The sequence below is a fragment of the Xiphophorus couchianus genome, chromosome 4, assembly GCF_001444195.1.
Source record: "Xiphophorus couchianus chromosome 4, X_couchianus-1.0, whole genome shotgun sequence".
NCBI lineage: Eukaryota > Metazoa > Chordata > Actinopteri > Cyprinodontiformes > Poeciliidae > Xiphophorus > Xiphophorus couchianus.
Genome location: NC_040231.1, coordinates 644,623 through 672,518, shown reverse-complemented (window position 1 = coordinate 672,518; position 27,896 = coordinate 644,623). Strand labels below are relative to the sequence as shown.

Genomic DNA, 27,896 nt, shown 5'->3' with positions numbered 1-27,896 from the left:
TGATGATGACCTTCATCAGCAGTTCTGACCCGCAGATTCAGAATGACCGGTCCGGTATCAGCTGCGTTTGGAAACTTGCAGTCATTATTGCCAGCAATAATTTGGGTTATTTTTAGCCTGTCAGAAAAAAACTGGAGTTCATTTGTCAAAGTCATATTTCCACCGAGTTCATTATTTAGAACTGCCATAGTCCCAATTAAATATTTTAGAAGCTAATTAATTAGCTCAAAGCTAAACAGTTATCTTTCTCACTTATTTTAGCCAGGTATTTAACTAGCTCACAGCTAAATATTTGGTTTGAAGATGAGGCAAAAATATTCAGCTAGCTTAAAGCTAACAAAATATTTACTTCACTAGCTCAGGAGGAGGATCCGAGTCCCGGCCCACTTCCCTGTCTGACACCAGAGCCGATAAAACCTTTAAAAAACACTTAGCTCAGAGCTAACTAGCCATTTAGCTAGCTCTGATATAAATATCTAGTTTAAGCTAAATAATTTGCTCACTAAATATTTATTTAGCTAAATATTGAAGTTGGAACTAAATATGTAGCTTGGGTTAAGGTTATATTTAGTTTGGGGATAAATATTAAATTAAAGCTTGCAATGAAAGATTTACTTTAGAAATATGACTTTTATGAAAGCATGAATAAAGGTGAAAATGTGACTGATGAATGAATCCTCATTCTTTCTGTTGAAACCGTCTGACTAACCCAAATTATTCCTGTGAATTTTTGATCATGACGCCATCAGAAGCACCTCCTCTCCAGTTTAAACTGTGAGCAGGTCAGCGTTGACCTCTGACCTCTGGCTGCTGGAGGCAGAAAGCGACAAGCCGAGCTTCTGAAGCTGCGGAGAGGAAAACCTGGCAGAAACCGCCCACTGCTAAACCAGGAAACAAGAGCTGAAGAAACTTTCCAGATGTTTCTGAGGGAAAACCTCTGGCAGGTTCTGACAGGACGAACAAGTCCAGGAGGCAGAGAGAGGGTGTGTTAGCATTAGCATTGAGGCTCCTGGATTCTCCAACTCTGCCTGTGTCCCACAGCATGATGCTGCCACCAGAACAGCTCAGTTTTGCTCAGCTTCCTCCAGCAGGAACACAAAGGGTTCAAATCATCTTCATCACACACACGCACACACACACACACAGAGTGAGTTTATTTTTAGATGCACACTTGATGACTAACTGGTAGTTATGGGAACAATGAGGTGGGAGGACTGGTTCTACTGGTTCAGGCAGAACTGAGCCGCTGACTTGCCAGCCTAACCTTTGACCTGTCACAGGAACCTGAACCTGCCATCTGATGATGATGTCATCGTGTCAATCATTTACTGCGTGAAGCTGCAGGAGAGCGACCTCAGATAACCTCTAATCACCGCACAGGTCGAATCAGTCTGCACACACACTCTGTTAACACACACACTCTGTTAACACACACACTCTGTTAACACACACACTCTGCTAACACACACACTCTGCTAACACACACACACTCTGTTAACACACACACACACTCTGTTAACACACACACACTCTGCTAACACACACACACTCTGTTAACACACACACTCTGCTAACACACACACACTCTGTTAACACACACACACACTCTGTTAACACACACACACTCTGCTAACACACACACACTCTGTTAACACACACACTCTGCTAACACACACACACTCTGTTAACACACACACACACTCTGTTAACACACACACACTCTGCTAACACACACACACTCTGCTAACACACACACTCTGTTAACACACACACACTCTGCTAACACACACACTCTGCTAACACACACACACTCTGTTAACACACACACACACTCTGTTAACACACACACACACACTCTGTTAACACACACACACTCTGTTAACACACACACACACTCTGTTAACACACACACACACACTCTGTTAACACACACACTCTGCTAACACACACACACTCTGCTAACACACACACTCTGTTAACACACACACACTCTGCTAACACACACACTCTGCTAACACACACACACTCTGTTAACACACACACACACTCTGTTAACACACACACACACTCTGCTAACACACACACACTCTGCTAACACACACACACACTCTGTTAACACACACACTCTGCTAACACACACACTCTGTTAACACACACACTCTGCTAACACACACACTCTGCTAACACACACACACTCTGTTAACACACACACACACTCTGTTAACACACACACACACTCTGTTAACACACACACACACTCTGCTAACACACACACACTCTGCTAACACACACACACTCTGCTAACACACACACTCTGTTAACACACACACACACTCTGTTAACACACACACACACTCTGTTAACACACACACACACTCTGCTAACACACACACACTCTGCTAACACACACACTCTGCTAACACACACACACTCTGTTAACACACACACACACTCTGCTAACACACACACACTCTGTTAACACACACACTCTGCTAACACACACACTCTGTTAACACACACACTCTGTTAACACACACACTCTGCTAACACACACACTCTGCTAACACACACACTCTGCTAACACACACACACTCTGTTAACACACACACACTCTGTTAACACACACACACCCTGCTAACACACACACACACTCTGCTAACACACACACACACTCTGTTAACACACACACACACTCTGTTAACACACACACACTCTGTTAACACACACACACACTCTGTTAACACACACACACTCTGTTAACACACACACTCTGTTAACACACACACTCTGTTAACACACACACACACTCTGTTAACACACACACACACTCTGTTAACACACACACTCTGTTAACACACACACACTCTGTTAACACACACACACACTCTGTTAACACACACACTCTGTTAACGCACACACTGTTAACACACACACTCTGTTAACACACACACACTCTGCTAACACACACACACTCTGTTAACACACACACTCTGTTAACACACACACACTCTAACACACACACTCTGTTAACACACACACTCTGTTAACACACACACACTCTGTTAACACACACACTCTGTTAACACACACACACTCTGTTAACACACACACACACTCTGCTAACACACACACACTCTGTTAACACACACACTCTGTTAACACACACACACACTCTAACACACACACTCTGTTAACACACACACACTCTGTTAACACACACACTCTGTTAACACACACACTCTGTTAACACACACACACTCTGTTAACACACACACTCTGTTAACACACACACACTCTAACACACACACTCTGTTAAAACACACACACACTCTGCTAACACACACACACTCTGTTAACACACACACTCTGTTAACACACACACACTCTGTTAACACACACACTCTGTTAACACACACACACACACTCTGTTAACACACACACACACTCTGTTAACACACACACACACTCTGTTAACACACACACACACTCTGTTAACACACACACTCTGTTAACACACACACTCTGTTAACACACACACACACTCTGTTAACGCACACACTCTGTTAACACACACACTCTGTTAACACACACACACACTCTGTTAACACACACACTCTGTTAACGCACACACTCTGTTAACACACACACTCTGTTAACACACACACACACTCTGTTAACACACACACTCTGTTAACACACACACACTCTGTTAACACACACACACACTCTGTTAACACACACACTCTGTTAACACACACACACTCTAACACACACACTCTGTTAACACACACACTCTGTTAACACACACACACTCTGTTAACACACACACTCTGTTAACACACACACACTCTGTTAACACACACACACACTCTGCTAACACACACACACTCTGTTAACACACACACTCTGTTAACACACACACACACTCTAACACACACACTCTGTTAACACACACACACTCTGTTAACACACACACTCTGTTAACACACACACTCTGTTAACACACACACACTCTGTTAACACACACACTCTGTTAACACACACACACTCTAACACACACACTCTGTTAAAACACACACACACTCTGCTAACACACACACACTCTGTTAACACACACACTCTGTTAACACACACACACACTCTAACACACACACTCTGTTAACACACACACTCTGTTAACACACACACACTCTGTTAACACACACACTCTGTTAACACACACACACACACTCTGTTAACACACACACACACTCTGTTAACACACACACACACTCTGTTAACACACACACACACTCTGTTAACACACACACTCTGTTAACACACACACTCTGTTAACACACACACACACTCTGTTAACGCACACACTCTGTTAACACACACACTCTGTTAACACACACACACACTCTGTTAACACACACACTCTGTTAACGCACACACTCTGTTAACACACACACTCTGTTAACACACACACACACTCTGTTAACACACACACACTCTGTTAACACACACACACACTCTGTTAACACACACACTCTGTTAACACACACACACACTCTGTTAACACACACACACACTCTAACACACACACTCTGTTAACACACACACTCTGTTAACACACACACACACTCTGTTAACACACACACTCTGTTAACACACACACACACACACTCTAACACACACACTCTGTTAACAAACACACACACACTCTAACACACACACTCTGTTAACACACACACACACACTCTAACACACACACTCTGCTAACACACACACACTCTAACACACACACTCTGCTAACACACACACACTCTGTTAACAAACACACACTCTGTTAACAAACACACACTCTGTTAACACACACACACTCTAACACACACACTCTGTTAACAAACACACACTCTGTTAACAAACACACACTCTGTTAACAAACACACACTCTGTTAACACACACACACACACTCTAACACACACACTCTGCTAACACACACACTCTGTTAACACACACAGTGGAGGCAGGCCAGCCCAAAGCATAAGCAACCCTTGGAGCGCTCCAGCTATCAGCTGTAAATCAGATTCTGGTAAAAATCTCACTAAGCTTCACAGAAACCAATTAAACGTTTGGTCGGGTCGGGTCGGTTCTGATCAACAGCAGAACCCCGGCCTGGTCAGAGGTCAAGGTTAATCCCAGAATCCCAGTGGTTCTGATAAAAACCTGGATGGACCCAGGCTCTAACAGAACATGGAGCTTCATGATGCAGAGGAAGCAGCTACACAGGTTCCTGATGGCTCCTTCAAAATAAAAGTTTGTTCATGACTGGAAATAAATTAATAAAAGTTGAAATCTAAGAGAAAATATTATATTTTATAAGTTTTCATTATAGCGCCAATAAAACAAACATTACTTTCACTGCTGGAAGCCGGCAGATTTATTAACAACAATGATAATAATAATAATATGATAATGATGATAATACTAATAATGATAATAATACTAATAATGATAATACTGATAATAATAACAGAAACCTGTTCATGGTTCCAGTGTCTTCGGTCGAACAGAGACTCGGACTCGGCTGAACTTTGAGACTCAGATTTAATTTACAACATAAACGATCCCAGATATAAAATAGCTGATTGACAGACACCCCCCCCTCCCCCCCGGTGTTTTCATGCAAACATCTCCATAGCAACAAGCAGCCTCAGCCGCTGCAGACTAAAAGATTAGAAAAGACCATAGAAACGTGAAAACGATGCAGTACGGGTCACAGAACCAGAACCAAGCGACCCGTCGGACTGCCTGGTTTCACAGGAAGTTCAAAATCCCCTAGTGGAACCAGAACCGGACCGGGATCTGGACGCAGACCTCAGGTGATCACGGCGTCTGGCTCCTTGACGCTCCACCTGTTTCCCCCCGCAGGGCGGCGGCTCGTTAGCAGACCGCTAACGAGCCGACCCGTTTACAGCTGGATTTACCTAAAGCTGCGGTTCCGTCGAGGCGTCTGAGTCCGCCCGGTTCCACCCGGCGTGCTGCACGCCAACACACCCGGCTGGGCAGGTGGGGGCACGCGGGAGGGGGCGGGGCTTCCTGCTCCAGTCCTGCATGAGCCGAGTCTGTCTGGATCAAAGTGGAGTCAGAACCGGGCCGCCTCAAAGTTCTGGAGAAACACCAGTTGACCTCAGGAAGAAGCTCTGCTCCTCACCCGTTCTACTGCTTCCAGAACCAGAACCAGAACCGGCTCAGACAAACACGCCACCAATCGTGACGATGATCAGGAAGCATTCTGGATCCTGATTGGGCAGGGCGGTTCTGGAGGTTCTGTTCAGTGGTCCCAGTAGAACCCAGCAGAAGATGATGGAAAGCTGTAGAATAATAATAACAAAAAACAGACAAAAGTCACATGATCGGGTCCGACTGAACGCCGTTTCTCTCTGGGCCAATCAGAGGCCGGGTCCGGCCAAAGAAAGTCTCTCCAGACCCGTGGGCCGACCGTCTCCCGGTGACATCACTGAGGGGGCGGGGCCACGGACGACGGTGATGGAGGAAGGACGCGAGGCCGGCTTCCCGGCGGCCCTGAGGCTCCGCCCCTCACTGAGCGGGGGCGGGGCTGGCGGCGTCGGCGGGCGGCTGCACGTTGTCGGCCAGGTTGTGGGCGTGCTCCAGGAAGAGGTCTTTGAGCACGCTCAGCTCCTTGCTGAGCAGCTTGATCTTGGCCTCCAGCCGCTCGTTCTCCTCCTTCAGCTCGTTGACGCGCTGCTGCGTGTCCATGGCCTTCTGCTTGCTGCGCATGCGGCTCTTCTTCACCGCCAGGTTGTTGCGCTCGCGCCGCTGCCGGTACTCCTCGCTGTCCTTGTCTACGCTGGGCTTCTTCATCTTGCTGGGCGGCGCCGCCTTTCCTCCGGAGGCGGACGGGTCGGCGGGGACGAGTTGGGGGACCTGCTGCAGTCCGGCGAGGGACGCTGCGTTGGACGCTGCGGCGGCGTGCGCCTGGCTCTGGATGACGCTCACGTCGTTGTGCTCTGCTGTGATGAGTTTCGGCTGTGGCGGCCGGCTCATTTGGATATGTTGCCTGCAGGAGCTCAGGTCTGACCGGAGCCGGACGGGTCAGAACCGCAGGACGGGTCTGCAGGACAACACAACAATAACCATAATATAATAATTGTAGAACAGCGCCGCCCTGGTGGCAGCATGTTGGAGCACCTCTCCTGGTTCTGATTGCTTCTTCAGTTGCCCTGGTTTTTGGATCATGAAGCTCAGTTAATCCCTGAACTGAGACTGTCATAAAGCAACAGAGCTTCGCTGCAACACTGACTGCTCCTGGAGATCCTTCCATCAACATCTGTCCTTCAATGATGAGTTATGACAACATTTCATTTCCATTTGGAAGAACTAAACTATTATAGGGTAATATTGATTGTGTTCTTTACTATTCAGAATAATCAAATATAAAAACTATAACAACATTAATTCAGAACTAATATCATTTAATGATACTATCTGGATGTTCTAAACATCCAGTGATCACCGTCATTCCTGATTACGTCACTCTACGCTGTGAAGCAGTCACCGCGTTGTGATTGGTCGGCGCGTTGCTATGGAGCGGCTGCCCTGTGTGTAGCAGAACTCGCTCCGGGTGAAACAGCGGCTGTTGCCTGCTGTTGCATCATCACTGAGGGGAACTCCGAGTCATGCGGGTCTCAGCACAAACCTCACTTTTCAAAACCGAACCGAGTCCCAACATCCTTACATAAAGCCAAACAGAACGGGAAAACTGGGCCGAACGACGTCGATTAAACAGATCATTTCCCGAAACCGATATAACTTTTAGTTCAATTATATCAGCTCGTTTCCTCCCTGATCTACAGACACCCTGAGCTCAAAGTACCGCCTGCTGGTCGCTAGACGCGGTTTCAGACCCGAACCGGGTCGAAACGGGTTATTTTGTCGGAATTTAACCGAACCAGTTAGCCGTTAGCCTGATAGCACCCGCTGCTAACGCTCCTCGAGGATAAATCTGTTTCTAAGCCAAAAAGTCAAAGTTTACCTTCACCAGGAGGCCGCGTGGTTAACCTGTAGTCTATCCTGACCGATATGGGGTAGAAAGTGCCACTTTAATTCCGTCTCCGGCCGCTCTCACTGTTTTTGTTTGGAACATGGACAGCAGCCGATTGCGAAATCTCCCTTTACCATGTTCGGCAATGTTTGGAATCAGCCAATCAGGGGCTAGGAGGCGGCGGCGTAAAGAGGTTTGGGCCAATCAGAGTTCAGCATTTACAAGAGTGATGCAATTCCTTGCTGGAGTGACATATGGACGGACCAATAGCAAACGGCCTTTCTGTTGGTTTTGTTTATGTAACGTGAGGTTGGTCAGATGAGTTCAGACATGTATGACTTCATTTGATCCTGGCTTCCTGAAACTGGTTCCTTATGAAAAATCTAATATATAAATATGTATAAATGTATTTATAATGACTTCATAATACACATATTCTATATATTTGTGGGTTTTAAAGGTTGAATATATTTTTAGCAACATACTGAGTGATACGTGACAGTTACTGCTGTTATTCATAGTTGTATGTTTATGATTATTTTATTATTATATTTTTTATTTTTGTTGTGTGTTGTGTTGGGACTATTTTCCCCGTTCAGGAATCAAAGTATTATCTTATATTTATATAATCAGACTGAATCCACCACAGGAGCATCAGAGCCACCGGATTTTCTTTAGGAGCGTTATCAAACTGCTGCATCTCAATAAGTTAAGAGTATTATGTTTATTTCATTTCTTCAGACGAAACTCAGTTATTATACAGATTTAGCCTGAACAGAAAGGGAACCTGAACGTAACTCTATGGACACAAATAGACTAAAATTAATTTAAATTTAAATTGGACTTAATGAATAAATCTTCATTAGTGACGTGAATAGAGTTATCATTACTTCGTCATGAAGTTAATTTATTTGTATAATTTAATCATTCAAAAATTGAAACTCAGTATTGTAATGTACTCATTACATAGATCCTTTCACTGGTTCAGTTTTTTCTCTTGATTCTGACTTCAGGTAAAAAAATAAACAAGATCCAGTTTGTCTGAAAATTTCAGATTTAAGCCGATTTAAATCCAGAGAGGTGAACTGTAGACCAGATGTGGTTCTGACCAGGTGTTCAGGAAGTCCAGGTTGTTGTAAAACGTCCTGGTAGACGGCACCGCAGGCTTTGGACCCAATGAACCCGTTGGACCAGTCATCAGAAAATCCCCACTGACAATGGGCGAGTCGGACCGGACCTCCAGCAGCCAAGTTCTGTTCTGCTGACCCGGTTCTGATGTTTCTATAGTTCAGGATCCTTGGCTCTATCTCTGATGAATCCGATCCGTTGGAAGATTACAGGAGATTAAAACCTGGACGGCACCAAACTCTCTGCTCTGAAATTCTGACCAGACAGACGTTGACCAGGAAAGAACTTCAAAACAAACCAACGGGATGATTTCACTGAGATAACCAGCTAACCAGCAGATATAACCAGATAACTAGCAGAGATAACCAGATAACTAGCAGAGATAACCAAATAACTAGTAGAGATAAGAAGCTAACCAGCAGAGATAACCAGATAACTAGCAGAGATAACCAAATAACTAGTAGAGATAAGAAGCTAACCAGCAGAGATAACCAAATAACTAGCAGAGATAACCAGCAAATATAACCAGATAACTAGTAGAGATAACCAAATAACTAGTAGAAATAAAATGCTAACCAGCTGTAACAAGGTAGCCGTTCGCGGTAGGATTTTACAGTGACGATGAAGCGTTGAGGCAGTCAGGTGGAAAACAGCAGTGGTTTTATTCTTCACACATCAACCAACAACTTCACAGGTGAAACTGCCGTCTTAAATAGTCCCAGCTGTGACGGATCAAACCACCTTTAATTCACAGGGGAATCTCAATTCATCAATATCCACTTATTTAATTAAAATACCTTTTACTAAATACAAACATTTCCATTTACTTTTTATAAATATTTTATGTTTTATCATTACACCATATGAAGCACCACAAAACCCATAAACATTTCCCCCCCACACTTTTCAATGGCCTCTCCCGGAGACTATATATGGTGTCTGGACCCCCGGGGCAGAATTTGTCCAAACACCCTGGAGAGGACACAGAAAAGACAGGTGAGTCACTCTACATTAGCACTCCACACCCAACAGATTATGCACAACACATTTGCTCAGTTTTACCCACCAGTAGCTCATTGCTCTGAGTAACAATTATCCTCCCTCCACAGGCAACAACCACCTCACTCGTCAATGAGGAGCAGCTGTGCAGAGCCCAGAACAAAAGGCTACATGCTAATCTCTAAAAATATTCAATAAATACAATTAAAACTTCTTGTGTGCAAATTGTTACTGATGTGCAAATCTATGCTTAAAGTGCAGTGCTAAATAAAGTGCTTGTTAATAAAGTGCAAAAATATTTTAAAAATGCAATACAGTGATTTCAGTAAAATAGTCCCAATAATGAAGATCTCTTCATTACACCAGCGGATATAACCAAATAACTAGTAGGGATAACCAACTAACTAGTAAACATAAAAAGCTAACCAGCAAAGATAACCCGATAACCAGTAGAAATAACCATATAACTAGTAAACATACATAACTAGCAGAGTTAACCAGCAGATATATCCAAATAACTAGTAGAGATAACCAACTAACTAGTAAACATAAAAAGCTAACCAGCAAAGATAACCCGATAACCAGTAGAAATAACCATATAACTAGTAAACATACATAACTAGCAGAGTTAACCAGCAGATATATCCAAATAACTAGTAGAGATAAAAAGCTAACCAGCAGATATAACCAGATAACCAGCAGTGATAACTAGCACTCTCTAGACTACAGACTGTCCTCTGTCTGGGGTTATCCTGAGCTATTTCTGTGGTTATTATGCTACCGGTTGGAGAACAAACTGACCTCTTTACCTCTCTACCTTCTCCTACTGCTCTCCAATTTGCATTATTGTTTCCACTGTTAACTATTTGTTTTCTCCCTTTTTATATATAAAAACTTTTTAAATGAATTCAAATAATAAACAGAGCTTAATGCCCTGTTGACTCGGATCACCTGTAATATACGAGTCAGTGACTTGAAATGACTTTTTATAAAATGTCTTGAGACGACAGTTAGCATTGTAGAAATAAACCGAGTAGAATTGAAACTGCTGGAGATGAAAATGTCTGATGAACTAATTATTTTAATAGTTTACATTTTTGCAAAACCTCACAGAGAGAAAAGTCTGGACTTTACGGTGAGAAACTAGCAGGACGGAGCAGGGCGGAGCAGGACGGAGGCTCCATCAGGTTCCAGGGAATCTTCTCACCTGCAGATAAACGCAGAGCGTCTGATTAAACGTTAGCATGATAAACTGATTAGCATTCGCTAACTTACCAGTCCAGACGGAGACACCTGGAGGTTTCCTGTTACAACCATGAGTGGCAGCTTAATGAGCCACTCCACATTAGGATGTGTGTGTGTGTGTGCGTGTGTGTGTGTGTCGGTGGAAAGTGCATTGATAAGAATTGCTGCACTGATGTGAGTAAGAGACGGGTGGAGGCAGTTGATGACAGACCTGGTGCCGATAAGGCAGAGAGGAAGGACGGTGCATCTGCATAGCGGAAAAAATTAACACCAAACTTTCTGAATATGACACAAAGTGGAAGAAGATGGAAACAGTCAAGGACCAAAAGCAAAACCCTGAGGTTCACCTGGAGAGGTAACTGGGAAAACTGGGAGCTGGTTGAAACGGTGCCAAAAATCTGATGGAGGAAAATCTGTGATGAGAAATAGTTTAAAATGCTGGACTGAGATTAGAGACAAAGTTTATGATGCTTTTCAAACACAGCGCCGGTTTGACCCGATTCTGGAAACGCTGCAGTCAGACTGGGAGAAGAAATCAATACGACAAGCTTAGATAACCTCAACGTCCGACCTTGACCTCCGACCTCAGCAAGTGTTTTGTGGATGCAGAAAGTTGAGTAAATGGTTCTTAAGGTACCGAACCGTCTGGACTTCACAGAGCAGAACTCGTAGAGGGTTAAGAGTCCAGAAACGTCATTTTAAAAAAGGTCTCTGTGAAACGAAGTCGCTTCATGCTGTTTGGACTCGAACGGGTCGGGTTGGTCCGAGCTTCTGGTACCGGTTCTGGATTTCTCAGATAAACGTTTGCAAAACTCCTGCTTGTTTGAAAGTTATGCTGTGAAAAACCATCTGCGCGGCCTACCGCCGATAGAGGGCGCTGCAGTCCGGAGCATCAGACTCTGCCGTCTCTGCCTTCAGATTCATGACTTCACTTTTACAGGAGAAACTTTCACAGTTGGACCCAAACGGCTGGAGACGATCCGAACCTGCGGAAAGTTCGGAGAGAAAACGCCAAAACTGTAGAACATTTCTGTGCTGCAGATGAGTCTCTCTGTCTGAACGGGTTCGGTTCTGGCTCCGGGTCTCTGCTGGAGCGGGTCTGGAGATTAATGGTTCAAGCGCAGAGGAGAGTTAGTGTCCGTGGGGTGTGTGTGTGTGTGTGTGTGTGTGTGTGTGTGTGTGTGTGTGTGTGTGTGTGTGTGTGTGTGTGTGTGTGTACGCGCTCCGCCCCGCCCACTCCCTCCTCCTATAAAGCCAGGCTCTGACAGCTCAGAGGTTACTGAGCAGCAGGAATCGGCCCCGCAGCCCGCAGCTTCACGCAGCTCCTCTCCACGCCACGCAGAGCCTCGTCCCGCTCAGCGTCCCGCCAGCTGGTCTCACCTGAGCTCGTCACCTGCGCGGCCCGCTGTGCCTCACCCTGGATTCGCGGAGCTCCTCGCCATGCATGCCGGGCTTTAGGTTCTCCATGGAGCTCTCCAACCTGTACGAGGCGGCGCCGCGGCCCCTGATGAGCAGCCTGACCCACGGCCAGCAGCCCCCCTCCGGTTACAGAGACCCGGCGGACCTCGGCGGGGACATCGGAGACAACGAGACCTCCATCGACCTGAGCGCCTACATCGACCCGTCGGCGTTCAACGACGACTTCCTGGCCGACCTGTTCCACCACGGCGCGCGGCAGGACAAGCTGAAGATGATGAGCGGGGACTTCGACTCCGCGGCCCCGCAGCAGCTCTACATGTCCGGCTACATGGACTCCAAGATGGAGCCCTTCTACGAGCACAACCCGCCGCGCATCCGCCCGGTGGCCATCAAGCAAGAGCCGCGGGACGACGAGGACCTGAACCTCAGCCTGCCGCCCTCCTACCACCACCCGCACCCCCACCCGCACTCCCAGTACTCCCAGCACCATCACCAGCAGCCGCCGCCGCAGCAGCAGCAGCAGCAGATGCCGCACCTGCAGTATCAGATCGCGCACTGCGCGCAGACCACCATGCACCTCCAGCCGGGACACCCGACCCCGCCGCCGACCCCGGTGCCCAGCCCGCACCACCCGCACCAGCACCCGCAGCAGGGCGGCCTGAAGCTGCTGGAGCACCAGCGGGGGGGCGCCAAGTCCAAGAAGCACGTCGACAAGAGCAGCCCGGAGTACCGGCTGCGGCGCGAGCGCAACAACGTGGCGGTGCGCAAGAGCCGCGACAAGGCGAAGATGCGCAACCTGGAGACGCAGCAGAAGGTGGTGGAACTGTCGGCCGACAACGAGCGGCTGCGGCGCCGCGTGGAGCATCTGACCCGGGAGCTGGACACGCTGCGGGGAATCTTCCGGCAGCTGCCCGACGGATCCTTCAAGCCGCTGGGCAGCTGAGGGGCGCGGGCCTGGAACTGGACCCGAACTGGACCGGAACCCGATGGATTACCTGGCAGCTGAGCGTCACCGGGACATCCGGAACATCTGGGCCGGTTCTCCTCCAGCAGCTAAAAAACGAACCAAAACGCACAAACTGAGCAGACTGGAAGCAGCTTTAGTTCGATTCCGGACGTGTTTCTCACCGAACCGGACCCGAACCTGTTACTGGACCACCATCCCACTGCCTGAGCTGGACCGAACCGGACTCACCCTGGCGGTTCCGCCCGGCATTTGTGCCTTTCTCACGGTTTAAAACTGAACCTGCAGCTCTGCTCCTCCTGTGCCTTATCCCTCCAGAACCGAACCGAGCCCGGTCCAGGTTAACCATCTCCATGCAGTCAGCTGCACCAGAACTGTGAGGAGACTAGTTCTGGCTCCGCCGAACCCCCTCAGACTGGACCCGAACCTGCGCTCTCATGCACCTTGTCCCAGACATGACGGTACTGACCCGGTACCGATCCGGACTGAATAGAACGTTCTGCTCTAACTGTGAACTGGGCGGCTCTTCCTCTCCTCCAGTGAGTCATCCTCACTCAGTGCCTTCCGATCGTGACCTTTGACCCGCTCCGTCCGTTCGGAACCGAGGAAGCAGCACTTTGTTCGAACCTTCCTGACCCAAATGTAAAATAATTCTCTATATAAATAAATATATGAATGAATATGAAATACCAAAAACCTGCAGCATTGTAATAAAGCAGCTTGTTTCATCTCATCTTCCTGTTTCTGTGCTGGAATCCCCAGATTAACGATAATCCAGATTATTGATCACTGATCGTCCTGATGAGGCCCAAGCTGTGGCCCGGGGGCCATTTGTGCTCCAGAACTGTGTGTTTACTCATCAGGTGAAATTATGTCCCACATCATTAGTTAGAAATGAAAAATTTTCATTTTTAATAACTAATCTATTATAATAAACAGAAACAGGTTTTTCCAGAGACGTTCACTGAAAAACAGAGTTTGTTGCAGACAAATCAGCTTTAATTCCTTTTATTAAACTAAAGGTGGCGGAAAGAGCCGAATCCAGTTTTCACTTTCTGTTAAAACATTTATTTTTAAATAAACATATAAAATCACCTCCAAAAAAATAAAAACAATAATTATCAGACGACTTTAACTGCTTGATTTGATTTTTCTACATTGTTTTCTTGTTTTGCTGATGTGACATCAGAGGTTCTGAAGCATCTGATTGGTTCTGGTGAAATTCCTTTTCCTGTTTCTGAGCCGCTAGGCTCCGCCCACTTCCTGCAGAAACACCTGAAGCTCACCTGTCTCATTCTGAAGGTTTTTATCTTCTGTTGCAAACAGATCAGATCAAATCCCGCATCACCACTCCTCCACCGCCCTGCTCACAGTGGTTCTGCTTCCCTCCTTTCAGAGGACTTTTTCCCAGAAGCCTCGGCTCTGCTAACCTCCGTCCGGTGGCCATCTTGTTTCTAGAGAGAAGAGTCTTTATGTGTCATAACCTTTGACCTTTAGCCTGCTACCTGAGGCCAACTGGGAATAAAACCAGGAGAATTTTCAGGTAAAACAGCAATCCAGAATTAGGAGAATAAAATTAAACAGATTAAACCTGAGAAAACGACGATTTAAAACCATCAGGATGAAATTATTAGATCTTATTTAAATAGAGCAGAACTGAAAACAGAAAAATCTTAGAATATAACCAAGATTAAAACAAGACAAAACCAGGATTAAGATGAAATGGAAAAATCAGAAAGCCACAAAAGCAGATTAATAATCTGTACAAGTCCAGATTGAATCAGGATTAGTGGAAAAAAATAATACAAATATCAGCATAAAGTCATCCAGAACCGGGACAGAACTACTGATTATAACCCAAGGATAGAAACCTGGATTAAACCAGGATATAATCTGGAGGAAATCCAGATTAAATCAGTTCATACCTGTATTCTAGAGGAGCTCAGTACCGAACCAGAACCAGAACCTGAGCAGCTCTGGTTCCTTCTCACGGTTTTACTAAATAAAAACAGCAGATTTCCCAAAAATGTAAATCCTCTCATCAGAGACGGATCAGAACCAGAACCAGAACCATCAGCTGATTTATGGGTTTCTGTGCTGAAAAGGAAGAAAACATGTGTTAGAGGAGAATCGGGCCAAACCTGAGCGCCGAGCAGGTCCAGATCAAAAGTTCTGATAAGACTGGACGTTTGGCCGGGAGCCGGTGAGGAAGAGGAGGAGGAAGATACCTGGAATGAAGCTGAGAACTCCTGATTCCCTCTGGACCCGACCTGGACGGATCCGGATCCCAGCAAAACCTCTCAGCGCGGCGGTCCGAACATCTGCAGGTTCTGTTCAGTAAAACACAAAACTTCATTCCTGAGCAGCTGAAGGTTTTCTGCCCCGCAGATGAAAACATGAAATCTGAGAAGGAAGTTTCTTCCTGCTGCAGCAGCAGGACGATCTGGAGATGAATTATTGATTAGCTGATCAATAACCAGATGCTGATGGTGATTAGCAGCAGAACAGATTTACAGACCAGGAAGGTTTTGATATCAACAGTTTTCTTGTCTGCTGAGTTTGTTGCTAAAGATCTTGGTAGATTCTGGATCCTCCAGGTGACGACGAATTGATTCCTGAATTAGTTGATTAGTTCAATAACTGATTCTTCTGCTTGTTTCAGTTCTCATGGTGGTCGGATCAGAACCGGTTCTGGTAGCAGATCCGACCCTCCTCTCACTGGGCTGTAACTCTCTGTGGTTCTGGGCCGACACGTCTCGGCATGTGAACGATCTCGGACCTGTAGCGGGGTTCTTGGAGCGAGGCCGGCCATGTTGGCCGCTCGCTCTTCCTGCGCATGGAAGACATTATCCTGTTAGCGGCTGGAACGCTTCCCCGCTTTCATTCCCTGCTTCTTTCCAGGTTCTGAGCTGAATCCCACACCGGGCCAGAACCAGAACCAGGGTCCAGGCCCGGCTGGCCAGACTTCAGGGGGAATAACCCTCTCTCACGATCCGAGGAGCTGAAGCTGCTTCCAGCTCTACTGCTGACAGGCGGCTGAGGCTCCAGCAGTTAGGAGGAAAACGGCTGCTGATCACAGCTGTTAGCATCACAGCTGTTAGCATCACTGCTGTTAGCATTATTCCTGTCAGTTGGGCCTATCAATATACTTATTGATCATATCTACTATTGATGAATGTGATCCTCCTTGTTTCTGTTTCCAGTTTTTTCTTCCATATTTCCAGTTTGACTCCAGTTTGACTCCAGTTTTCTCGTCGGTGAATTTTCAGGAATTCTGAACCTGAACTTCTCAGTTTGCAGCCAGTCAAAAGGTTCAGGACGACCAAACCAAGTTCTACTGGTCCGACCTAGCCGGTTCTGGACTCAGATCAGTTCTAACCTCAGTGTTGAAGACGTTTCACCTGAAGTGGACCTGCAGCCTGAACCAGACCGGGTTCCCAGCCTCGGTACCGGGTCGGCGAGGCGCTCTCTGCAGCAGAACATGTGATGCTGTTTGTTTCAGAGTCCTGGTTTCGTTGACACGCGGTGAGTCCGAGGCCCGGTTCGCCTATCTGCTCTGTTTGGCCAGGGTTGAACATTAACCAGAACTTTTCACTCTGCTGAGAGGACAGGCGGTTCTGTCCCACTTTGTCCTCTGGACGTGTCCCACAGGGCCTGCAGTTCTGGACCGGGTCCAGAACCACCGGGTCTAATCCACTGGTTCGTCCTAGTTCAGCAGAAGTCCAGTCCGGTCCAAGTGTACATACAGAACTGCTAATGCAGAAGGTAGCAAAGAGTCAGTCCCACAGCATGATGCTTCTGCCGCCTGCAAACATCCTGGAGCCAAACAGATGAGCATCGATTACATGAACCCAACCTTCAGACGTTCCCAGGGCTGGCTTTTGGAAAACCATCGGCCACTGAAATATTCAAGATGGCCGCCATTTTTCAAAATGGCTCTCGATGGCAATTTAATTTTCCACTAAATTTGCCAATATTTATCGCAGATGTCAAAACACACATAACTAGACCAATAGGAATCATATTTCCTGACATGTTTTTGACTTCAAATCTCAAATCAGACGAGTGTTTGGTGTCAAATCATAACCTACATTTTGAACCGTAGAAATCATATATATTGTCTGTATATATGTCTGTTTCCTTTTTCTGGTGGACATTTTCAAAATGGCCACTATTGTTGACATGCAGAATAATTAGTTGCACTAAAAATGGCAAAGTCTTAAAATTAGTCTAACAACTTATTCCTTAAAAAGAATCTTAGATCCACTAACGCTAAACCACTAAACACAAACAATTAGCAGGAGCTAACGCTAACCATTAAGACGAATGTCTCTCTTCTTCTTCTCCTTCCAGTTTACGACTGGTGTGAAACTCGCTACCAGCAAAGTCGTCAGTTTCTGATTCTGCTGCATTAAAGTTTATGATCAGGCCGACCAAAGTGATGAGACATAAAGGTCAAACAGGTCATGAAACCGGGGAACATCTTAAAGCAATAACTGGTTCAAAAGGCTGGAAAGAATGCCGTCATCTTAAAATTCAAGTAGAAACATGTGAGCTGAGGTGTTAGCATGCTAGCACGCTAATGCTAACACCTCAGTGATGAGCAGCAGAACCAGCGGAACAGCTTCATCCGGATCTCTGAAGAACTGCAACACGGTTCTGAGAGTCTGTTGGACGTTGGTGAGAAGGTCCAACCGACCTGCTGGTTATCTGCTAATAGCAGGTTCTTGTTCTGAACCAGTGGGATCCAGATGTTTTGGATCAGAGAAGCCAAAAGGAGCGGTCCGGTCTGATTTCCTGTTTACAGCAGATGGAGCCGTAAACAGTCCAGCAGAACATCTGGATCTTCTCCCTCTGAAGGTCCACATTCCGAACCGAGACAAACAGAACTTTACAGAAGAGATGCATCTGCTGGTCTGAAGAACTCCTGGTTCTGGTACCGGTTCTGGTAGAAGGGTATCAGTTCAGACCTGACAGGAAATCATTCATTTCACTTTACAGATAGAAATTTGAAAAGTGTGGAGTGCCGCTGTGCTGAGATCCGCTGTGCAGAACCAGCTGCAGGCCTCCACCAGCTCCAAACGTCTAGAGACCAGAAGTTCTGGTGTTTTTCAGGACCGGTCAGAACTTTCTGTTAGCTTCTAACAGAACCCGTCTGTCAGCATGAAGCAAAACAACAGATCAGAACCAAAGCATCAGTCTGGGAACGGGTTCAGACCCGTCTCTAAGGTTCTCCAGAAAACCTCAGGAGAACCAGGATCCACACCTGGACCAGAACCTCCCGGGGACCTGACCCACCAGAACCGCTTCAACAACGCCAGAAGCAGGTGCAGAAGAACCAGAACATCTGGCCTCACTGCCTCAACTAAGGTCAAAGGTCATGATACAACAATGAGAAAGAGGATCTACTGACTGAAGGAAAAAGAACTGAAACTAAAATCTGGTTCCGAACACAAGAAAGAACCGAACAGAAAGGAATGACTTTCTGGGAATGACTGATATAATGAACGACCCGATTAATGTAAACGGAAACCTGAAGTTATGAGATCTTCAGAAAACTGAACCCCAAAAATCTCCTCCTGGGTGACGACAAACACCTGGAGGCGTGACGTCAGAAGACGGCGTGTTGGACCTCATCAGAACAGAACCGCTGCTGGACCTGAAGTTTCCTGAGTTCATCGTTTCCCCTGCTCTGTTTGGTCCGGCGCCGGTCCGCTTCAACCCAACTCCGGTCTGTTTGTCTATAATGTCGGTCCAGTTGGTGTAAACGCTAGTCGACCTCTGACCTCTGGTCCTCCAGACCTGAGTCTGGGTTCGGTTGAAGTGAACTCTGGTTTGGTTTGAATGTGAACGCCAAGCAGAGCGAAGACCGCTCCACAAGCAGGAAGTGGACTACAGCGCAAGGCATTCTGGGTAAATCCAACCAAAGCTAACGTGTTAGCCTAGCGCTAGCAGCAGAAATGGCTCCTGGTCTTTAGCCAAAGACTAAAGAGAAATCCTCCAACACTAAAACCTGACGCCTCCATCTTGTTTCCATCTGGTGAAGAAGGAAGTTGCTCTCAGCGTCTTCAGAGGTTTTTGTGTCGTTTCCTTCAGTGGTTCTTGGTGCAGCGCCCCCACAGGCCAGGAGGGGAACAGGTTGGTTTGGGTCAGAACCACAGCAGCTGGAGAAGTTAAATGTTTTGAGCCTCACAGACTACCAGGAGAAAATGTCCTAAATGTTTCTGCTCTGACTGTTTGCCAGAAGATCCTTTGGATCCCATAAATGTGTGAGGAGGTCTGCTGCCAGAACAAGCCGGCCCCAACAAGCTGCAAACATCTTAGGAAGTAGCATGAAGGGAAGCTGAAAGCGTCTAAACGCTGAGCGCTTCCTGCGGTGGCCGCGCGGCGCAGGACGTGTCTGGAGGCGCTCCAGGGCCCGCTGCGAGCTCAACGGGTGAATAAAGGTTCAGAATCTGAGTGCAGGTCCAGTTCAGAGCAGAATCTGATAACTGTGCTCAGACTCAGCGTTAATAATTCACAGGACTGAGGCTGCGGCTCATTGCAGCTCCTGCGAGGCTGCTGGCAGCAGCTGCTGCAGGGAAAACACCCGCAGCGCTCCAGCGCCGCTCCAAGTCCAGAGTGTGGGAAGAACCGGTGGAGCCGCAGCTCCGCCAGGCACTCCGCTGTGATACCATCTCTGAGTGACCCTGAACACACTGCGATGCGTTCAAGCGCCTGCCAGAAACAAGCAGCAGCTCAAAAGTCCAGGTCTTAAAACAGAACCGGAACCGGCTTCATTCAGCCAGTGAAGACGGACCGGAGAGTCTGGGCCGAGTCCTTCCGGTCAGGTCCCACAAGCCTCTTCCACCATAACCAGAACCAGAACCCAGAACCAAACATTCCCTATGAAAGAGTTCTGATCCAGTCCAAACTCCACAAGAGAACGAATCAGAACCAACGAGTCTGTTCCAGGTTCCAGTCTGGTTCTGGTCCAGGAACCAAGTTCTTGCAATCAGCAACAAAGTTCTGATCAGGAGTCACATCCTTACCGGTTCTGCTTTGCTCTGAAACCAGGACTTGTTCTGATCAACAATATCGGGTCAGAACCAGCAGGTCCTGGTGGAAGCAGAACCAACGAGACAAGATCAGCCAGTACAGACCTTGGACTGGGAGGACTGGTTCTGGTTCTGAGACGTGGAGTAAAACTTGCAGAGGTTTCAGTTATCTGGGTCTGGAGGTTCTTGAGGTCCAGATGGTTCAGATGCCATCCAGGCTCCGCCCCTTCCCTCAGGCTCCGCCCCCTGTGTCCTGCTGCGCCTCTGCTGCAGCTGAGCCGGAAGCTGAATGAGGAAGCAGCCGGCTTCCCAGCATGCCGCGGGGCTGACAGGTCACTGCGGTGGACGCGTCATGACTCAGCAGTTTGGCTCAAACCAAAAGCCGAGTTCCCACGAAGTGATGAAGAGGAAGGCCAGAGAGACGAAGGCTTCTAATTGGTTCTGATGCCGTCTGCGGTCGGTTCAGCTGCAGCTCAGACTCAACTGTCCTCCATGTCCCTCACCGGGTCCAGCTGCAGCACTGTGACGGTGAAAGCTGCGTGTTTCTGCACGCTGCTTCTCTTCCTCTTTCTGCTTTTTGCATATTTAAACTTCTTCTAAATTTCTGTAGAAAAACCAGGTTGAGACGAGCAGAAACGTCTCCGCTGTCTCTGATGCGTCCTCGTGTCTCAAAGTCGTCACATCAACAGAATCAGCTGATTCCTACGTTCATCTGGCTTTTTGTCCCCTGTAGGCTTCTGTCCAGGTCCTGGTGCTGCAGCGTCTTCCGAGGACAGGAGGACAGAACCTGCAGCTGCAGGAAAAACCTCAATAAATAATTAATAATCAATGATGCGTGCATCTGCAGCTCATCCTGCCGTCCTGTCCTGAATGAGAGGACAGCTGCAGCAGCAGAGCGGCGGCTGCAGCAGCAGAGCGGCGGCGCCGAATCAGCCTGATGCTAGCCAATGCGAGCGGCCTGCGGACAAGCTGCAGGGGATTCACAATCATTGGCATTTAAACTTCAACACTAAAGAGGGAAAGTTTGTTGAGCTGCTTTCAGAAGAACGTAAATAATCCGTTCAGCCAGCAGAAGCTACAGGGGAAGTTCTGCTGGGTTCTGCTGGGATCATTCAGATAAACATGTAAAAGCAGCTTCCCTGAAGCAAGGACAGCCTGCAGGCTGCGACCTCATCATGTCCGCACCGGGTCGGATCCATGCCACCTGCACTGCTCCATGCAGCCGGTTCGGAACCTGTGAGTCGGGCTTCAGGCCCGGCGGCTGAGCCGGCAGCAGATCCACGCAGGAAGCAGCGCATGGCGTCAGTCTGCTGGCTGACGGCCATGTTCTTCTTCGCTTTGGGGTCAGAATCGTCCTCACTGACGTCTGACTGGGTCGCATTTAATTAGCACAACGAACACAGAAAGTCGTAACTGAGCATTAAGACTTTCTGAGCGTCAGGTTTGTCATCGTGGTCGACTTCCTCCAACCATGTCTTCAGTCAGAGGTTTCTTCAGCGCTGCTGTAACACAGACCTCTGCAGCAGCTCTTTGCAGCACCTTGGATGAGTTGAAGCAACGTTTAATTTTTCTCTGAGCGACGGCAGCGCTGCAGGACGGAGTCAGGTTTCCACATTTCCCTGTTTCAGCCTAAAAATAAAAACTGCTGCCTTCATCTCTTCCTGTTACTAAACAACCTTCGATGTTTCTGATGCATATCTGCGTTTCCTGCTGCTCTGCTTCGTGAAGAAGCTGCAGGAACCCTGAGCGGCTGGCAGCGGCCTGGCGTCAGGGGTCAGAGTTCACCTGCAGTTTACCCGGGGAGGGGGCCCGTTAGCGGCGCTCCGGTCAAAGTCCCGCTGCCAGGCGCGTGCTGCCATGTTTGTTCTGGGGGGCAGAGTCCAGGAGGGCCGACCTGCTGGGGGCGGAGCCTGTGGGCCGCTGGCACCTGGGGGGTCAGTGGGTTTCTGCACACCTTTACGATCTACACATTCAACCTGGACACCAGGCTTTTACTTTGGCGGGTCCCCCTGCAGAAACAATCATTTTCAACCTGAAGATTTCTCTGGGATCATGAATATTGTTTGGAATTTAAAATCACTTTGTCTTGGAGTAATCTGACATTTCCTTCAGCAGCTGGAGGATCTGGGAGCATTTCTGCTCCGGGTTTCCTCCAGCACTGTAGAAACCTTCTGTCCTTGTGAAGCTTTTATTCCTGGTTCCATTCAGGCAGATCTTCATTCACTTCACATTTCCATCTTTGCTTCTGCAGCTGCTGAGTCTGTAGACCGATGTTGGAGTAGGGGATCCGCTGCTGCAGCCTCGACTCACTGAACCACAGGAAGCTGCTTGGCCTCATCCAACTTGTTTTCCATCGGGATCCATGGAGGAGATTCAACTTCCTCCACTGCTCTCCTCTTTGCTCCTGTTCCGCCTCCATTTTGACTCAGGAAGTCAAAACATATGGACGTTTTTGAAATCTTGATCAGCTGAAGAACAGATGGAATAATCGTCCAAAAAAATGATTGAGCCAGAAAAAGAAGGAATAAAACTTTAAGCTGCAGGAGAAAAGCAGCACCAGAGGAAGAGGAGGAAGAAGAGGAAGAGGAGGAGGAAGAGGAAGAGGAGGAGGAAGAGGAAGAGGAGGCCCAGCTGATGAAGCTCCAGTTTCCTTGCTGTGGTTTTAAATCTTTTCCCTGAAAACAGAAAAAATTCAAACTAATAAATAAAATTAAATTTAATGTTTTTCCCTTTGGGAGACGAAGAACCAGAACCAGACCCAGAACCAGAGACGGCTCCTCCAGGCTGAGCAGAACCGGTTCTGTAAATCTGAAGCTGGACGGAGACCAGGGAGAACTTCACCCTGAGCTTTGACTTACAGGCTCCGGTCCTGCAGCGACCTTATGAAGAGTTAACAGGCGAGCTGAGTGTGTGTGTGTGTGTCGGCTGTGATTGATGGCATTGTTTAAAGCCAGGGAGGTTTTTGGAAAGCTTTGCTATTGTTTCAGCTCTTGGCAGGGAGGGTTCCTAAGAAAAACAAGAGCAGGGGAGGAGGAGGAGGAGGATGAAGAGGGACGAATAAATATGAAGAATTAGAAAACAAAACAAGACTTGTCCTCACATTTGGAGGCCCAGTCCGAGTGCCTGATGCCGAGTCCTCTGGGACCGCTCCGGTCCAACCCCCCGTCTCTGCCACCAACCAAACCACAGCTATCCGTGCCCACCCCACCAGAACCAGACCCGGCCCGGCCCGGCCCGCAGGAGAGAGAAAACACACACCAGGAATGCACCAACACACCAGGCCCCTCCGCTGTTGTTCTGCTCGGTTCTGGTCACCCGGCCTGACCCAAACCACAGAATTTCTGATATTTCTGTGCGACCCCCCCCCCCAGCCTCAGGGAATGTTTGCTTTGAGCAAACTCGGTGCCGCAGGACTTGGCCGGTGGTCCGCAGGGCTGAGAGGCCTGCCGTAAAACGGACCGGGCCGGTTCTGCTGATCAGAAGCTCATCAACCTGCCTCCATTGCAGGCTGGACTCTGGTTCTGCTGTTTCCTGGACCTCTTCCAGAACCAGCACCAGTCGCCCTGAGGGAGGCCGCCTCTGGCAGCAGCTGTACGGACCAATCAGCACGCAGATAGCGGCGGCCTCTGAGGCCGGATCTGGGAAAGCTGATCCACTTCCTGTGTTTGGTTCGTTTACATTAATTTCACTAAAAACCATTATTTATAAAAACTCTGACCAAAGTGGAAATGAGACATTTCTGCATTGGTGCATCGTGTTCATGGCTCCAGCCTGCAAATGAGGCCCCAATAAACCGAGATACTCGCTCTGAGCCGATTCCTCATCAGCATCGTCTGGTTTTAATAACTTTATATTTTAATACTGCTGAAAATCAGCTGAGCCTGCAGACAAACATCCTGGCGCCATGTTGGGACCCTAACAGGAAGTGTCGCTCGTTCTGAAGCCATCTGATTGGCTGGCAGGTGTTAGCTTAGCGCTACACTGCCCCCTATGGGTCGGCATGTTTAAACAACGCTTGGGGCGGATCGGCTCATGTGGATGAAAACTTCTGAAGCGAACAGAGAGAAACACGATACGAGACATCGGCTTATGACAACCGGCTACTTGCTGAGGAAAGTGGACCGTTCTGGTTCTGGACTGACTGCAGGTCAGACCGGCTCGCATATTTTCTAGTTTAAGATCCAGATGAGTTCTGGTCGGGATGAAGACCACTGCTGTGCCTCAAGAGGAACTTCCTGAACCAGGAGGAAAACCAAGATGAAGCGATTCAGAGAGAAGATCCCAGAGAGGATCAGCAGCTCCTTCATCCTCCCCCACAGCAGTGAAGCTGTGTGTGTGTGTGTGTGTGTGTGTGTGTGTGTGTGTGTGTGTGTGTGTGTGTGTGCACAGACGATCTAATGGGAGACAGGTGAATAACTGGTGGATTAAGGCGCCGCCCTCTGTCTGGATTGGCTGGGCGTGGACGAATGAATTTAAGTGTGATTACCTGCTCATTACGCCGCAGTGTGTTTAGGATTATCCCTGATTCCTGATGATTCCCGTGTCAGACTGCCAGACAACCTGGAAGCGGTTGCTAGGCAACACGACAACAATCAGGGTTTGTTTTATCAGAGACTCAAGAGGACGTTAAACATCCCAAAGTTAAAACCTGGCAGAAACCAACAAAAGTGTAAAGATGGGGAGCGGATGCTGCTGCAGGGCGCGTAACCATGGTAACCACCGCCCGCCAACGACGGCCTCGGACCCGAACAAGGAGTCCTCTGAGGATCCCGTCAGCCAAAGCAGGAAGTGGCTGTAAACTCAACAGTTGAGTCTGCAGCGCCGCAGGAGACATAAGCAGCAACAGACTGCGGCCAGAGCCGGAGCTTTCTGCACATGCTCAGGAATCCACCAATCACAGCCCGGCTGCTCAGCCTGGGCGGAAAGCTGCAGCAGGTCTGGAGGAGCGCCACAGGGCTCAGTGCTTCCCCCGGTTAAATCATCAGACTGCATGAACAGAAAGCTGCATTTGTTCAGGCATACTGATGCATAAAGCAGCGCTGCAGCTTCACTGCTGGATGTGAACTGGGAGGCAGATCTCCTCCCAGTAGGACCAGTGAGGCAGACACCCCGAATACTTTCTCCTACTGGTGATGTGACGTTCAAGAACAATTCGACTCTTTTGAACAGTTCTTTCCCCTGAACGACTGGACTGGAGTCAGTCAGAATGACCTGCACATATTAACCATATTTATTAGATAATTATTACTTATGAAAATTAATTGGTGAATAAATAAAAGTACAGAGAGCACTCTCACTGCTAAATGTTAATGCACACATTTATCTAGGCTATATTTATATCTTGAAATTTTATTTCAGAAAAATATGTACATATTTTTTTCTGCAGGAATAAACGGGTTTTCTTATAAATATAAAAATTTACTTTTGAAAATATTTGTTAAAATGTTAATAAAAGACAGGGCTGCTCCGCCTTCTCCCAGTGCTCCCAGAAAAAATACACAACTCACTCAAACAACCAGTCAGAACCAGGAGGGTCTTAGCACTGCCAATAATGTGTGTATGCGCTGCTCGCACCCTCTCTGCTACAGCTGGCTCACCACAGCAGATCCTGCTGTGAATGCTAAGCTAATTAGCAGGACCACCAATGACAGCGGAAAATGTTTTCCTGAAACAGAGAGTTGTTTCTCCACCATTAGCACATTGAGTAGCATGTACATTACATTGATTAACAGCAGTAAGCTCCTCCTCTCAAGCGGTCCCAGCATGCAGACGGTTTTAACAAACATGAAAAAGTGATTTTTATAAAGGTTTCAGCTGTGATTCATACAACCACAAAAACAGTTAATATGAAACTATTAAACTGGATATTCTGAGAAAATACACATTTTCAAAACTGGCTGATTTGAACGGTTTGAGGAAAAATGATCCTGATCTTGTCGCTTTCTCCTACTGCTCTCCAGTTTCTGAGCAGCAACAGCAGCTGCAGCAGAAAGTGTTGCTGGTTCGGCGCTCGCCTGGTAACTGCAGGCGGGTTCTGGTTCTGTTGGACGCTTCCTCCTGCTGTTCCGCTCCACTGTCGCCAGATGCTTGCTCAGGATGGGACTGAATGAGGCCAGCTGGATCATTCTTTCTGTATTTATGACAGAATCAGAAAGTTAATTAACAGAATTTATTTTCCCAGATCCAGCGGCTCTTCAGGATTCCTGTCCTGACCTGCAGCTGCTTTGTTTTGCAGAGAAACTGACTCGTCAGATGGTCGCGACTCGGGCTCAGTAATGCTGAGTGCTGACTTGACGTGCAGCTTTTTTCTGGCTGTGTGTTGCTGTAAACAGTGTGGGTGTTGAAAGGTGAGTGTGTGAGTGTGCAGATCCTGTCCTGTCATGTTGCGTGCAGCCGAGCGTGTGGGCGTGTGATGAATGAGGCCGCGGCGTGCGGTTAGCGCTGCGCTATTACTGAGGAGCAGGAGCTGGTCTGTGCGGCTGCAGCAGCGGCTGATTCACGCGTCTGTCTGGGCCTGATGAGCTCGACTCCCTGATATGGGCCGACCCGTCCACATCAGCAGGCCTTCAGCGCGACGCCTTGCCGGGTTAATGACCAGGAAGACGGTCCGGTGAGGCTGGATGACACAACTTCATATTTCAAACTAACTTAATGAACACAAAGAGCCTTTTGTTTCTGGGTTCATTGTGTCCTTGTGTGATAATGATGTCTTGATGCAAAACAGCCGGCAAGCCGACAGCAGACAGACGTAAAAACAGCAGCAGAGCACGAAGCTCCGCTGATCTGCAGCGTTTCTACGGCAGCAGACTCATCATGAGCCGACACACGGCAAAACAAACCCTGGACTAAACAATCACAACAGGTCTGAGCCAGAAGAACATTCTACAGAAAGAAAGGTTCTGGACCAATAGGGTCCAGAACCGATTGGTCTAGACCAGCGTTTCCCAATTCCGGTCCTCAGGCCTCCCTGCCCTGCATGTTTTAGGTGTTTCCCTTCTGCTACACACCTGGATTGAATCTATGGGTGATCAACAGGTTTCTGCAGCACTTGAT

At 47.7% G+C, this 27,896-nt stretch overlaps 2 protein-coding genes across 2 annotated transcripts; one reads left to right on the top strand and one right to left on the bottom strand.

The window, feature by feature from the left end:
• Window positions 1–5,574: 5,574 nt before the first annotated feature.
• cebpg (CCAAT enhancer binding protein gamma) lies at window positions 5,575–8,209 on the bottom strand. The gene is made up of 2 exons (XM_028015389.1): window positions 8,043–8,209; window positions 5,575–7,121 (listed from the first exon to the last, which is right to left on the bottom strand). Exon 2 carries the CDS (start codon window positions 7,052–7,054, stop codon window positions 6,587–6,589), a length of 468 nt encoding a protein of 155 aa, XP_027871190.1. The 5' UTR covers window positions 7,055–7,121; window positions 8,043–8,209; the 3' UTR covers window positions 5,575–6,586.
• A 4,473-nt stretch (window positions 8,210–12,682) lies between these two features.
• On the top strand, window positions 12,683–14,539 carry cebpa (CCAAT enhancer binding protein alpha). The gene has a single exon (XM_028015194.1). The coding sequence runs from the start codon at window positions 12,868–12,870 to the stop codon at window positions 13,783–13,785; it is 918 nt and encodes a 305-aa protein (XP_027870995.1). The 5' UTR covers window positions 12,683–12,867; the 3' UTR covers window positions 13,786–14,539.
• Window positions 14,540–27,896: the final 13,357 nt, after the last annotated feature.